Below are 15507 nucleotides of genomic sequence, written 5' to 3' on the forward strand. Positions count from 1 at the left end.
TGTCGGTCCGCCACCGCCATCAAGAAGATGTGCGCCGCCAGTGATGCCCCTGAACCAAGAAGGTTGATCTGATGTCCTAAAACCATCTACAAGATAATAAACAAAAAACTAGCCGAAATTTGCATGGGTACAACAATCAAGAAAATTCTCCCTCCGTCCCAAAATTCTTGTCTTAGATTTGTCTAAATACGGATGTATCAAGTCACGTTTTAGTATTAGATACATCCGTATTTAGGCAAATCTAAGACAAGAATTTTGGGACGGAGGGAGTATAATAAACACATCGGGTGTTTAAAGCGCACGCCCAATGAACCACTTTGCGTGAGCCTCACATGGCGATTTAAGCTTATTGTTGCAATTCTAATATATGAGAAGTGCAAAATTTAAATGTCAATTGACCAAAAAAGGGACGTTCAAAACCCAATTTATCCTTGTACTTGCATGTCAATTTAAGGATAAATAAACACTGCGATAAATATCAGGCACAATTTACTAAAAGTTTTGATAACTAATCTATATGATGCAAAATATCTTCATAAGATCGGAAATAGCCAAACTGGACCCATTTATGAAACAACCACAACCCACTATCAAGAGCGCAGAAAAAACAAAAAAAACGTATAAGATAAAGCTCATATAGGATATTTGCCCGATTTCTCCTCCCATAGCATGACCATGACATGCATTTACACTTCCATGTATTCTTAATACATTTCTACCACAGTTAGAGGAATCATTCAAAACACAACATCTCAATTTCTCAAGGGTATTCACTGAAGGCGGTAGTTGTTTTATTCTCTTAGCATTTTGTTGAACATGCCCCGTGGAAACATTAGAGAGGTTGGGAGTTGAAAATCGAAGGGAAACCTTTGCACCTGTTGTGTTCTTGCTCACACTCAACTGGGCCTGTGGGTTGAAGAAAAAAATCCAGACTTAAACATAAGCAACAAAATGATGACAACTTATAGGAAATGGAAACGTAAGGAAGCACATACGTACATGCCTAAACAGAACATAAGATGCAACTATGATTTACTCACGATAGAGAGTTAAGAAAGCACAACAATCAGGTGAAAGAGGCAACATCCCTTGTTTAAGTCTTTGATGTAGTTTAGGCCCAACAATAATAATCCAAACATTCACATCAAATTTGAGGTACTACTGACAAAACATTATATACTTAGGGGTAATAATTAGATCAATCTCTCTTTCTCTCTCATCACTTTGAATTTAAACATATATAACCATTTAAATAGTCTCTGTATGCATGTGCGTGTGCGTGTGCGTGTGAATAGATGACACTCAAGATTAAAGAGGAAGCCTGAGTCTGATGTAAAGAGTACCGGTACAGATGATTCTGCTGAGGTCTCTCAGCATGTTCCAAGACAAAACGTAGGCAATAGCCCGTGGGTTGCAACCGGGGATAGAAATTCTGGTGGTTCAACACTAATCATGTTAACATATGTTTTTTCTAGTTTTTCTTCCTCTATCTTCACCTCCTCGGTCCAAGATTTCGACCGCCCTCAATGGAACATCATGTGCTGAATATAGTTGCAATGGTTCATAAGACTAACATAATATAGGTACTCAAACCAGCATCAGTTATGATGTGACATGTATGATGAGCAATCCAAACTATTTATAAAAAAAAACTCACAGCCAAAAACACAAGTCCCAACTCGCGTAACTCGGGAAGGTTTGAGTGTGCGGGTCGTTAGCTCCGCACATGACACAAAATACTCTAAAATAAGAGTACAAATTCATAAAATGGGTCTGTAGAATTTAGTCGCCCGTGCGTTGCAACAGGATATAAATTTTCTAGTAAGCACGGGATATAAATTTTCTAGTATGTTAGTTTGTGATTTACCTAATAATGTGATTGTGTAAATAAATGTTCATCAAATTCTAACCGTGAATTACCTTATATTTTGATTAGAAGTTTGGTAAGTAAAATGGAATCGGTTCAGAAGGTATGTAAATTAAGGTGATTGATTATCATATATAAGGGTGGTGAGAAAAAAGGTAAAATGGGAACCTTACGTTTATTTAAGTAGTATATAAAGATATCAATACTATTTACGTAGTAGAGATATTAATACGAAAGTTCAAAATCAAGCATGTCAGCAACAACAAATGCACGTAGGAAAAGGCTTGGTAGTGTTCATTTCATAAAAAGTCAGCACTGTTTGTTAGAAACAAGGTTACAGCAATGCAAGTTCACAACCATGCACGATGCCCTGACACCAGACATGGAGGGCATCAGGGCACACATGAATGTAGTACTGTCCGGTTAAATACAATGTAAGTTGCAATATCTTGTTCATGAACTTCATGTAGTGTTAGCAACTAAAGCTTTCTGAATTATCTATGAAAATGGCTAAAAGGGACAGAAATGAACCCTTACAGATGTTGCTCATCGGTGACTTCATCACGGCACAATCAAACTGCGGAGGTTTTATTAAAGTGGCAACTAGAACGTCCAAGTAGAGAACGGTGAAAGAGATTTCAAAACTTTCCTGGTCAAAATGCTCATTACTGAATTACAAATGATCCTGCACGGTACTAGTTACTCAACAAGGCTTCCCAATATGTCCGGCTAAACTAAAGCACCGATTCCAAGAGTGGCAACGCTCTATTGATCCTGACGAACAGAATGCAATCAAGCAGCCTTGGGCTTGGGCTGAAGTCTCTTCAGTTGTGAGTACAGGAAAACTCCCGCAAGAGCGATCGCGGTTCCTACAGACAAGACATTTCAAATATGTATAGAGGATGTGATACGATCGATAGAACGCACATGAAAAACAGGTGCTTACCGATAGAGTTGATTGGAGACACAGGAGTCTTGAAGAACAGAACAGATGTAACAATGACCACCACACGCTTGACGCAGTTACCTACCGAATGGGTAACTGGTGACACCCTTGCGAGGATCATGTATGACACCTGCGATAAATCAGAAGACAAGTAAGAATATTTCGAGTAAGTACAGAAGTGCCTAGGCTTCTGAACGCATGTGCTGGGCATGTGCTACACATATGCATATACTGATACATGACTTGGCATAAGTTTCAAACTATTCAAAACCAGAAACAAATTTATTGATCAAAGTAACAAAGACATCCAAAGATTCTAACAAAACGAACCATCACACAACAGAAAACTGGATAGATGGCTGACCTGTTGGTATGCATGGAAACAGAATGCGGCAATCAAAGACCTTGTGTACACTTGTTGTAAGTTCAGACCCTGCACAGGAAAGAACATAGTAAGAATTCAAACGAGACAGTGTGCTTATAAGGTTGAGCAGACAAATAAACAGTGGATACTCACAGCAGACTGCAGATAAGTAGGAGTGACCTTAACACCTTCGGTCAACAAGGTTACAGGAGCTAGAAGGAAGAATGACATGACTGTAATAATCGAGAAGAGATTGATGTTGTCCAGAGATGCCTGGTCAGAGTTGGGGAAAATATGAAGGTTAGTCATAGATTTTAATACAGTCGCTATGCATGTTCAAATATGAGAGTAGCATATCAATTACAAACCCCTCCATTCACAAAAAGAATAGAGAAGAACTGCAGACACCCCCAAAACACAACTTACAAATTATCTCTACTGTAATACTTCAACAATATCAACTAAAATAACATTATGAGGATACTTTTCGATATTAATATGTGCATAGAATTTTCAAGTGTCCAATGTAAAAGTTCACAAAGATGACCACAGTTGGCTGTACATACTCCAAGAGAACTGTAAATTGATGGGGTGATTCATAATTCGAGAGAATTGAACATTGATATTCAGTTACAACTATCCAAGACAACTGTAAATTGCTAACTTAGTTACCTCTTTCTTCAGCATAAGCTTCTTGCTGAGGACATTCCTTGACTGGAAGGTCACATTTGAAGCCATTGCACTCAAAAATCCAGCCCTGTTGTCATTTAAATTGCAAATTAATCACCAATAATACACAATAATTTATGAGCAACAAATGATTTGGAGTCTAAGGAGGACAATATGAATGCAAAAATGAATACACACACGTGCACATAAATACACACGTCAGCCATTAGGCTGGTCATAGTGGGAAGTAACTTAGACTAGTAGTAACATGCACAGTAGTCTATGTTAACATATGTGTGGTGTCATGCAAGCCTTCATTTATTTAGATATAGACTAATTTAGCCTCGGGGTGCGTTATGTTACCACAAACACCTCTCTCCTCATTAACTACTTGCCACATAAGCAAAATTGTCTTGGGATGAGTTATATTACTTGATATGTTACTCCCACTATGACCAGCCTTAGGCGACCACATATGAAACTCAAGAGACATGCCACAACTGTAATGTGCACATCAAGCTTCCTAACAATATAGTTCTTTCATTCAAATGAAGGTGCTGATATTGATTACCAGTTAAAAGAAGCTTCAGAAATAGATGCCAATGCCACACCACCAACAATAGGAAGAAGAGACAAAACAACCCAAGGAGTAGGCAGCTGCATGGCCATTCATGTGTCAGAACTCAGAACAGGACCAAGAAATTTCTTAGATTACACAAATTTGCAATTTTTCATGGAAGATCTAACAGGACAGAGAAACAGACATTACCTCGCCAAGGAACATTGCAGAAAGTAGAACTGAGAAGAAAGGCTCCATGGCCTTGATTGTATGTGTAAATGACACTGCAACCTTCCCAAGGCTCATGTTGGTGAAAAGATTGCCCATGGTATGGACAATAGCCAAAGGGAGGATAGCAAGAAGCTGGGAAATAAGAGCCATTAGAATACATCTTCTAATGGTGCAATATATGTGTACTGAAAGTTTGTCACAGGAAACTAGATAATTACCTGTGCACCGGAAATCTTTGGTCTTTTAAGGATACCCGTGGCCCACATAAACAAGGAAATCGTAGTTCCAACAGCAAACTGAACTGTTGTGATGTTTATGGGATAAGGAAAAACCTTGAGGACCTGTCAAATATAAACAGCGGAGAAAGTTGTATTATCCACAGGTAAATGATGCAATCGTCTAGAAATTTCTTAGGAAAATAAATCAAAATGCGACAACATCTGCGTCAACTCTCTCTGTATCTTAATCATTAACAAAACGTTTGCTGCAGAATTCTCTATTTACACACTTACCAGAAAACAGAAGGGCATGGTACCCACTCAAATCTGTAATCACAGAGGCACAAATATTGGACAAAGAAATGAATATATGTGTCCATAGGATTAAAGCCATAGTGCACATCACATCAGTACAGGGCATTATGAAAGACCCTGAGTGAAATCGACAGCAAATGCTTATTCTCACATGCAGCAGACAGGAAGAATTCTTACTTGATTGGAATTATTACTAACAGTAATCCTAGGCTCTGGCATGTGGCGTTACAAATTTTATACACTTAAGCTAATAGCTCAGGAAAGTGCTACAGGTTCAATATCTTCAATTGACTAAACTAAGTTTTTGGAATAAAAACAAACAATGTTGAGAAAAAAATTACAAAGAGGCAAAATGGTACAGTATTTCAACAACCCAGCGAAAAATTGTGAGCTTAGACATATCTGAATCTGAAGATATTCATCAAAAAGCTCCAGAAAAGATCACTTCACCATACGGATGAACCATATAGGTCAGCTTTCTCTTCACACAAGCAGACAGGAAGCACCCTGATTCGATAGGAATTATTTGCTTGTACTGATCCTGGGTTCTGATACGCGGTCTTACAAATTTATGCACTTAGGACAAACGTTTGATCAGAAAAGGTGAGATTCAAGTTCAATATGTTCTTCGGTCTGACGTAGGTTGGTTTTATGTAAATCAATGGCGTTCACAAAAACAAATCACACAATATGAGGCAAAATGGTATTCTGGACAAGTTCAGTTCAGTTAGATTTCACTGAATCTATGGACGATTGACCAGAAGATCACTCAGTCATACGTATAAAAATAATAACTGAAATAAGGAGCTGAAAGAGGAATTTCCATGCAATGTCACTAGGAATGGTCCGAAGTGGAGAGATGCGGATTACTTGGAGAGATCTGTCCCTGCTAGACTACGAACGCGCCAAAACAAGCGAAACAGCACGTCAATTCGCGCTCAGCAACCGATTTCCAGGCCAATTGATCAGATCGAACTACAAGGCGCGCTCGCTAAACTACGAAGGACTACAAGATACTTGGACGCAATAGAAGAGAAAAGCAACCTTTTTTTGGTGCAAAAGGCGTGGCAGCTCACCTGCTTGTTGTAGATGTTGAAGTAGATGTTGAAGAGGTACCAGAGCCCGAAGAAGACGCCGAGCTGGAGCGTCTTGGCGAGCGCTGCTCCGCTTTCCTCCCCGGCCTCCTCGCCCGCCGACGCCTTCCCCGCGGCCGCGGCGGCCACGAGGCAGTCGCTCCTCTTCTCCTGCTCAGGCGACGCCGGCACGAGCCCGATGCGGCCGAGCCCCGCCGCCGCCACGAGGCCCGCGCGGGGCGCGGCGGCGGGGAGGCGGAGGGCCGTGCGGGAGGCCGGGAGGCGGGCGGCCCCGGGGCTAGGGCTCTTGAGGATGGGCCGCGCGGCGCATGGCCGGAGGAGCCCGATGGCCGCCGCGCTCTGCATTGCGGCGGGGGCGGGGTGTTCCGGAAGCGGGGGCGGGCAGACCGGGGTCGCCTCTCGAGCCCTGGCCGCGCGGAGGTGGCGGGCGGAGGCCTCGAGGCCGAGGCAGAGGCTGCGGCGGCGGCGGAGGGCACGAGGAGGGAGGCGGGGTGGTGCGGTCTGGTGAGATGAGAGAGAGTGGGTTGGTGGGCGAAGGGTTTTAAGGAGCGGCGAGGCCGGGCTGAGCTGGCACCGCCGGGGAGGAGCGTCTGCAAGAGTGACAGGTGGGCCCGAGCAATTGACCTGGCATTGGCCGGCTGCGGGGTGGAGCCGGTGCACGGTGCGCCGGGGCGGACGGCCGTGGGGCGAGGGTGCGCGGGGCCCGGGCGCCGTGCGATGCGGTGGAGGGGTTGTTGGGTGGAACCTGCCCAGCGAGGGCTCCGAGGGGCGGGTGGGTCCCGTCGCGGGAAAAACCTGGCCTGGTGGGCCCACAGTAGGCGGGGCGGGATCTGCGAGACCGCCGCGCCAGCTCACCATGCGTCTTCTTCTGGGTCTTGGGGCGGACTGCCAGTTGCTCCAGACCTCAAACTTTGGTCCAGTTTTTTTTTTCCCTTCGTGAAAAACAAACACCATCTCATGGCTCATTCGGTTCACAGAATTTTCAAATCAAAGGAATAGAAAATGTAAAGGATTGAGGTGTCCTCTCCGGCCCACTTCTTCGGAAATTTTCATGTGGTCACGCCTAATGCTAAGAATCTTTGGCCAGTACGGAGAAAATGCTGAGGAATCCCCTAGGAAGAAATCCTACGGGAATCCTACAAATCGAATGATCCCTTTTATTTCTTGTGGCAAAAAAAATCTCATATATGATAACTATAAGAGGGTGCTTGAATACATTTTAGTCCCATGACTAAAAGTAGTGGGACTAAAACTTGCTAGCCTCACCCATGCTTGGATATAAATACTAAATATACTAAAATGAGTTAATGAGCATTTATTATCCTCCAAACTCTCCAATCCTGAACTCGCATGTGTTAAAGGAGGGGAGTTAAATGGGGAGAGAGATGACTAATCCACATTTTAGTAGGGTTCCCCTGACTAAAACTTTTTAGTCTCAAGACTAATTCTAGCCTCTCTTTAGTCAGGGATGATTGGAACTTTAGCCTCTAAAAGAGACTAGTTTTAGTCAGACTAAAAATAGTCCCTTGGATCCAAGCATGGCCTAAGACAATGACCGTGCATTGCTACGGCAGAAGACGAAAAATACCTCAAGCACATCACAACAACCGCTAAAGTTTCTCTTCACGTATCTCATCCTTTTCATCGACCGTTGTGACTCCCAAACAGGCTTAAGTTTTGAAGATCAAATTAAAAGGTCAAACTGAAGCACGTAGCAAAAAAAAGCGAATGATATGATGCAAGAGCGTATCTATGTTTATTATAAAAAAATATTATTATTGGGTCGATGAACCCCTAGCTTTGTTTGATATGAACTCGGAAGAATGTAATTATTCTCAGACTTCCTCTCTTTTTTCCCTAACTCTAGGCGCTAGGACAAGCTCTTCCATCTAGACTACACCGGCAAGTCCGTGGATTGGCCTCCCCTCTGCCTGCCGCTTCGGTGGCCGATGGTGGGGAGGGGAATCTCGATACATTAGCTCCAGCTAGGATTTTTAGTCCTCGCAGGTGCGGCCCTCTGGCGGATGGCGGCACTTCTTCGAGTTTGTCTTCAGGCTCTGATCCTCCTCAACTTCGTACGTCTAGACGTAATCGACGGAGCTTCGACATAGATTCCGACCGTCTCATTAAGGCGGTGTGGTTAGGGTTTCTCGTCATGTGACGAGATTTGGTCTTAGGTGCTTCAGATCTATGCAAGGATTCAACGGCAATGATTGCGGCTCCAGGGCATTGGCCCTCAGGGGCACGTGCACGAAGACTTCTCAGCTGTCATCGATAAGGTCAAGCCAACTCTAACAGGGGAGTGGCGACAACGGCACATCGGCGGCTCGTTTCTGGTGGTAACAGTGGTCATTCTGAGGGCTTGAAATCTCAATGTAATTTTTATTATGTTTGAGAAGATTTGTACTTCCGGTGAATTTTTATAATAGATTTGTCTTTGCAAAAAAAAGCTGGATCGAGTACTAGCTAGCGTCGAATGGGAACAGAAGTTTCCCTTCGTAATAGTTCAGGCACTTTCCCGTGGTATTTCTGATCACACGCCTTTATTTGTAGACTCTGGTGAGGCTACCCACTTGGGAAACAAAAACTCATTTTCGTTCGAGCTGGCTTGGTTTGAACGAGACGGCTTCTTTGATCTCGTAGCCAGGGAATGGGCTAAGGATGCAGGATGCAGGACTGCGCTTGAGCGTTGACAGAATAAGATCAGGCACTTGAGAAGTTTCCTACGTGGGTGGGCTAAGCATCTTAGTGGGATTTACAAGGTCGAAAAGGAAAGTCTCCTTACCCTTATTCAGTCCCTAGATGTAAAAGCAGAATCCATGGTTCTGCCGGCCTCGGAGCTTCATGCCAAGCTTGACGCGGAGATGAGATTGAAAGAGCTTCTTCGTGAAGAGGAATTAAAGTGGGCGCTGCGGGCCAAGGTCCGACGAGTTGTCCAGGGGGACGCGAACACTCAATTCTTTCACATGATCGTCAATGGCAAACACAGAAAGAAGAGGATCTTTCAGCTTGAACAAGATGAAGGCACGATTTTAGGACAGGAGAACCTAAAATTATACATAACTAAGTATTACAAGCAGTTGTTTGGGCCTCCAGAGGATAACTGTGTTTCTCTGGACGAGTCTAGGATTGAGGATGTTCCTCAACTTACTGTTGTTGAGAATGATATTTTGGCTGCTCCTTTTTCTGAGAAAGAGGTGTTTGAGGCCATCTCGCAGATGAAAAATAATAAGGCTCCTGGCCCGGATGGATTTTGAGCGGAGTTCTATAAAAAGTGCTGGCATATTATTAAGGGGGATTTGTTGCCATTGTTCCATGATTTATTCTCTGGACAGCTTCAGCTATTTCAACTGAATTTTGGAACGATAACCCTGCTTCCTAAGAAAACAGTGATGGAGAACGTAGTAATATCAAAAAAAATCCTACGCACACGCAAGATCATGGTGATGCATAGTAACGAGAGGAGAGAGTGTGTCCACGTACCCTCGTAGACCGAAAGCGGAAGCGTTAGCACAAGGCGGTTGATGTAGTCGTACGTCTTCACGGCCCGACTGATCAAGCACCGAACGCACGGCACCTCCGAGTTCTTGCACACGTTCAGCTCGATGACGTCCCTCAAACTCCGATCCAGCCGAGTGTCGAGGGAGAGTTCCGTCAGCACGACGGCGTGGTGACGATGATGATGTTCTACCGACGCAGGGCTTCGCCTAAGCACCGCTACGATATTATCGAGGTGGATTATGGTGGAGGGGGGCACCGCACACGGCTAAGAGATCAATGATCAATTGTTGTGTCTAGAGGTGCCCCCCTGCCCCCGTATATAAAGGTTCAAGGGGGAGGGGGTGGCCGGCCAGGAGGAGGGCGCACCAAGGGGAGTCCTACTCCCACCGGGAGTAGGACTCCCTCCTTTCCTTGTCCAAGTAGGAGAGGGGGAAGGAAGGGAGAGAGGGGAGGAAGGAAAGGGGGGGCCCCCTCCTTGTCCAATTCGGACTAGAGGGGGCGGGGTGCGCGGCCTGCCCTGGCCGCCCCTCCTCTTTCCACTTTGGGCACAAGTGGCCCATTAACCCCCCGGTACTCTGGTATATATCCGATAGCCTTCGAAACTTATTCCGGTGTCCGAATATAGTCGTCCAATATACCAATCTTCATGTCTCGACCATTTCGAGACTCCATGTTATGTCCGTGATTACATCCGGGACTCCGAACTACCTTAGGTACATCAAAACATATAAACTCATAATATAACTGTCATCTAACTTTAAGCGTGCGGACCCTACGGGTTCGAGAACAATGTAGACATGACCGAAACACGTTTCCGGTCAATAACCAATAGCGGAACCTGGATGCTCATATTGGCTCCTACATATTCTACGAAGATCTTTATCGGTCAAACCGCATAACAACATACGTTGTTCCCTTTGTCATCGGTATGTTACTCGCCCGAGATTCGATCGTCGGTATCTCAATACCTAGTTCAATCCCGTTACCGTCAAGTCTCTTTACTCGTTATGTAATACATCATCTCGCAACTAACTCATTAGTCACATTGCTTGCAAGGCTTATAGTGATGTGTATTACCGAGAGGGCCCAGAGATACCTCTCCGACAATCAGAGTGACAAATCCTAATCTCGAAAATCGCCAACCCAACAAGTACCTTCGGAGACACCTGTAGAGCACCTTTATAATCACCCAGTTACGTTGTGACGTTTGGTGGCACACAAAGTGTTCCTCCGGTAAACAGGAGTTGCATAATCTCATAGTAACAGGAACATGTATAAGTCGTGAAGAAAGTAGTAGCAACATACTAAACGATCAAGTGCTAAGCTAGCGGAATGGGTCAAGTCAATCACATCATTCTCTTAATGATTTGATCCCATTAATCAAATGACAACTCTTCTGTCCATGGCTAGGAAACATAACCATCTTTGATAAACGAGCTAGTCAAGTAGAGGCATACTAGTGACACTCAGTTTGTCTATGTATTCACACATGTATTATGTTTCCGGTTAATACAATTCTAGCATGAATAATAAACATTTATCATGATGTAAGGAAATAAATAATAACTTTATTATTGCCTCTAGGGCATATTTCCTTCAGTCTCCCACTTGCACTAGAGTCAATAATCTAGATTACACAGTAATGATTCTAACACCCATGGAGCCTTGGTGCTGATCATGTTTTGCTCGTGGAAGAGGCTTAGTCAATGGGTCTGCAACATTCAGATCTGTATGTATCTTGCAAATCTCTATGTCTCCCACCTGGACTTGGTCCCGGATAGAATTGAAGCGTCTCTTGATGTGCTTGGTCTTCTTGTGATATCTGGATTCCTTTGCCAAGGCAATTGCACCAATATTGTCGCAGAAGATATTCATTGGACCCGATGCACTAGGTATGACACCTAGATCGGATATGAACTCCTTCATCTAGACTCCTTCATTTGCTACTTCCGAAGCAGCTATGTACTCCGCTCCACATGTAGATCCTGCCATGATGCTTTCTTTAGAACTGCACCAACTGACAGCTCCACCGTTCAATATAAACACGTATCCGGTTTGCGATTTAGAATCGTCCGGATCAGTGTCAAAGCTTGCATCAACGTAACCATTTACGACTAGCTCTTTGTCACCTCCATAAACGAGAAACATATCCTTAGTCCTTTTCAGGTATTTCAGGATATTCTTGACTGCTGTCCAGTGATCCACTCCTGGATTACTTTGGTACCTTCCTGCTAAACTTATTGCTAAGCATACATCAGGTCTGGTACACAGCATTGCATACATGATAGAGCCTATGGCTGAAGCATAGGGAACATCTTTCATTTTCTCTCTATCTTCTGCTATGGTCGGGCATTGAGTCTGACTCAACTTCACACCTTGTATTACATGCAAGAACCCTTTCTTTGCTTGATCCATTTTGAACTTTTTCAAAACTTTATCAAGGTATGTACTATATGAAAGTCCAATCAAGCGTCTTGATCTATCTCTAGAGATTTTGATGCCCAATATGTAAGCAGCTTCACCGAGGTCTTTCATTGAAAAACTTTTATTCAAGTATCCTTTTATGCTATCCAGAAATTCTATATCATTTCCAATCAATAATATGTCGTCTACATATAATATTAGAAATGCTACAGAGCTCCCACTCACTTTCTTGTAAATACAGGCTTTTCCAAAAGTCTGTATAAAACCATGTGCTTTGATTACACTATCAAAGCGTTTATTCCAACTCCGAGAGGCTTGCACCAGTCCATAAATGGATCGCTGGAGCTTGCACACTTTGTTAGCATCCTTTGGATCGACAAAACCTTCTGGTTGCATCATATACAACTCTTCTTCCAGAAATCCATTTAGGAATGCAGTTTTTACATCCATTTGCCAAATTTCATAATCATAAAATGCGGCAATTGCTAACATGATTCGGACAGACTTAAGCATCGCTACGGGTGAGAAAGTCTCATCGTAGTCAACCCCTTGAACTTGTCGGAAACCTTTCGCAACAAGTCGAGCTTTATAGACAGTAACATTACCATCAGTGTCAGTCTTCTTCTTGAAGATCCATTTATTCTCAATGGCCCGTCGATCATCAGGAAAGTCAACCAAAGTCCACACTTTGTTCTCATACATGGATCCCATCTCAGATTTCATGGCCTCAAGCCATTTTGCGGAATCTGGGCTCATCATCGCTTCCTCATAGTTCGTAGGCTCGCCATGGTCAAGTAACATGACTTCCAGTATAGGATTGCCGTACCACTCTGGTGCGGATCTTACTCTGGTTGACCTACGAGGTTCAGTAGTAACTTGATCTAAAGTTTCATGATCAATATCATTAGCTTCCTCACTAATTGGTATAGTTGTCACAGGAACCGGTTTCTGTGATGTACTATTTTCCAATAAGGGAGCAGGTATAGTTACCTCATCATGTTCTACTTTCCTCCCACTCACTTCTTTCGAGAGAAACTCCTTCTCTAGAAAGGATCCATTCTTAGCAACGAATGTCTTGCCTTCGGATCTGTGATAGAAGGTGTACCTAACAGTCTCCTTTGGGTATCCTATGAAGACAAATTTCTCCAATTTGGGTTCGAGCTTATCAGGTTGAAGTTTTTTCACATAAGCATCGCAACCCCAAACTTTAAGAAACGACAACTTTGGTTTCTTGCCAAACTATAGTTCATAAGGCGTCGTCTTAACGGATTTTGATGCTGCCCTATTTAACGTGAATGCGGCCGTCTCTAAAGCATAACCCCAAAATGATAGCAGTAAATCAGTAAGAGACATCATAGATCGTACCATATCTAGTAAAGTGCGATTACGACGTTCGGACACACCATTACGTTGTGGTGTTCCGGATGGCGTGAGTTGCGAAACTATTCCGCATTGTTTCAAATGTAAACTAAACTCATAACTCAAATATTCTCCTCCACGATCAGATCGTAGAAACTTTATTTTCTTGTTACGATGATTTTCAACTTCACTCTGAAATTCTTTGAACTTTTCAAATGTTTTAGACTTATGTTTCATTAAGTAGATATACCCATATCTGCTTAAATCATCTGTGAAGGTGAGAAAATAACGATACCCGCCGCGAGCTTCAATATTCATTGGACCACATACATCAGTATGTATGATTTCCAACAAATCAGTTGCTCGCTCCATAGTTCCGGAGAACGGCGTTTTAGTCATCTTGCCCATGAGGCATGGTTCGCAAGTACCAAGTGATTCATAATCAAGTGATTCCAAAAGTTCATCAGTATGGAGTTTCTTCATGCGCTTTACACCAATATGACCTAAACGGCAGTGCCATAAATAAGTTGCACTATCATTATCAACTCTGCATCTTTTGCTTTCAACATTATGAATATGTGTATCACTACTATTGAGATTCATCAAAAATAAACCACTCTTTAAGGGTGCATGACCATAAAAGATATTACTCATATAAATAGAACAACCATTATTCTCAGATTTAAATGAATAACTGTCTCGCATCAAACAAGATCTAGATATAATGTTCATGCCCAACGCTGGCACCAAATAACAACTATTTAGGTGCCGACGATGATCACATCAACTTTGGAACCATTTCCCACGCGCATCGTCACCTCGTCCTTAGCCAGTGTCCGCTTAATCTGTAGTCCCTGTTTTGAGTTGCAAATATTAGCAACAGAACCATTATCAAATACCCAGGTGCTACTGTGAGCTCTGGTAAGGTACACATCAATAACATGTATATCACATATACCTTTGTTCACCTTGCCATCCTTCTTATCCGCCAAATAGTTGGGGCAGTTCCGCTTCCAGTGACCAGTCTGTTTGCAGTAGAAGCACTCAGTCTCGGGCTTAGGTCCAGACTTGGGTTTCTTCTCTTGAGCAGCAACTTGTTTGCCGTTCTTTTTGAAGTTCCCCTTCTTCTTCCCTTTACCCTTTTTCTTGAAACTGGTGGTCTTGTCAACCATCAACACTTGATGCTCCTTTTTAATTTCTAGCTCTGCAGCCTATAGCATTGCGAAGAGCTCGGGAATAGTCTTGTTCATCCCTTGCATATTATAGTTCATCACAAAGCTCTTGTAGCTTGGTGGCAGTGATTGAAGAATTTTGTCAATGACACTATCATCAGGAAGATTAACTCCCAGTTGAATCAAGTGATTATTATACCCAGACATTTTGAGTATATGTTCACTGACAAAACTATTCTCTTCCATCTTGCAGCTATAGAACTTATTGGAGACTTTATATCTCTCAATCCGGGCATTTGCTTGAAATATCAACTTCAACTCCTGGAACATCTCATATGCGGCCGAAATCACTATTCTGACCTTTTCAGCAATCTTTGCCACAAAGTGAACTCGACATGAAAGTATTTCGTGATCTAACCCTTTTAGCAACGCCACAGACCGTGGCGTTTCTTCTCCATATAAAAACGCCAAGCTAGCTAGCGTTTCAAATCCACATTCAAACTCCGGAGTAGCTAGCGTTTCCAATCCACATAGAAACGCCAAGCAAGTGGGCGTTGCTGCCTTGGCCAGAAACGCCATAAGGCTTGGCGTTTAGGCCCTAGGTTTAGGAGCAACTTTTTACTTTGGCAACGGGGAAGCTAATGGGCTGGGTGCCAGCATAGAAACGCCAAAGCCCTTGGCGTTGCTTACCTGGTCCGCAATGCGAGCAACCTGGGCGTTTCTCCTTTGGGCAGGAACGCTAGCTAGCTCGGCGTTTCCCCTTTGGGCAGGAACGCTAGCTAGCTCGG

At 43.4% G+C, this 15507-nt stretch overlaps 1 protein-coding gene across 1 annotated transcript; it reads right to left on the reverse strand.

Moving 5' to 3' along the window:
* Nucleotides 1-2424: 2424 nt before the first annotated feature.
* On the reverse strand, nucleotides 2425-6778 carry LOC123111652 (phosphoenolpyruvate/phosphate translocator 1, chloroplastic). Its single transcript, XM_044532483.1, has 9 exons — nucleotides 6246-6778; nucleotides 4855-4977; nucleotides 4616-4768; nucleotides 4418-4503; nucleotides 3850-3934; nucleotides 3331-3450; nucleotides 3178-3246; nucleotides 2814-2943; nucleotides 2425-2736 (listed from the first exon to the last, which is right to left on the reverse strand). The coding sequence occupies exons 1-9, from the start codon at nucleotides 6606-6608 to the stop codon at nucleotides 2660-2662; spliced, it is 1206 nt and encodes a 401-aa protein (XP_044388418.1). The 5' UTR covers nucleotides 6609-6778; the 3' UTR covers nucleotides 2425-2659.
* Between the last annotated feature and the right edge of the window lie 8729 nt (nucleotides 6779-15507).

The sequence above is a fragment of the Triticum aestivum genome, chromosome 5B (assembly GCF_018294505.1).
Source record: "Triticum aestivum cultivar Chinese Spring chromosome 5B, IWGSC CS RefSeq v2.1, whole genome shotgun sequence".
NCBI classification, from domain to species: domain Eukaryota; kingdom Viridiplantae; phylum Streptophyta; class Magnoliopsida; order Poales; family Poaceae; genus Triticum; species Triticum aestivum.

What these genes read in the sequence shown, in the direction of transcription:
- LOC123111652 (XM_044532483.1), bottom strand. Translation starts at nt 6,608, where the DNA reads ATGCAGAGCGCGGCGGCCATCGGGCTCCTCCGGCCATGCGCCGCGCGG. An exon ending in TCTGAAGCTTCTTTTAACTG is followed by an intron (nt 3,935 to 4,417) that starts GTAATCAATATC and finishes AAATGACAACAG; the next exon opens with GGCTGGATTTTTGAGTGCAA. An exon ending in GTTTCCATGCATACCAACAG is followed by an intron (nt 2,944 to 3,177) that starts GTCAGCCATCTA and finishes GATTTATCGCAG; the next exon opens with GTGTCATACATGATCCTCGC.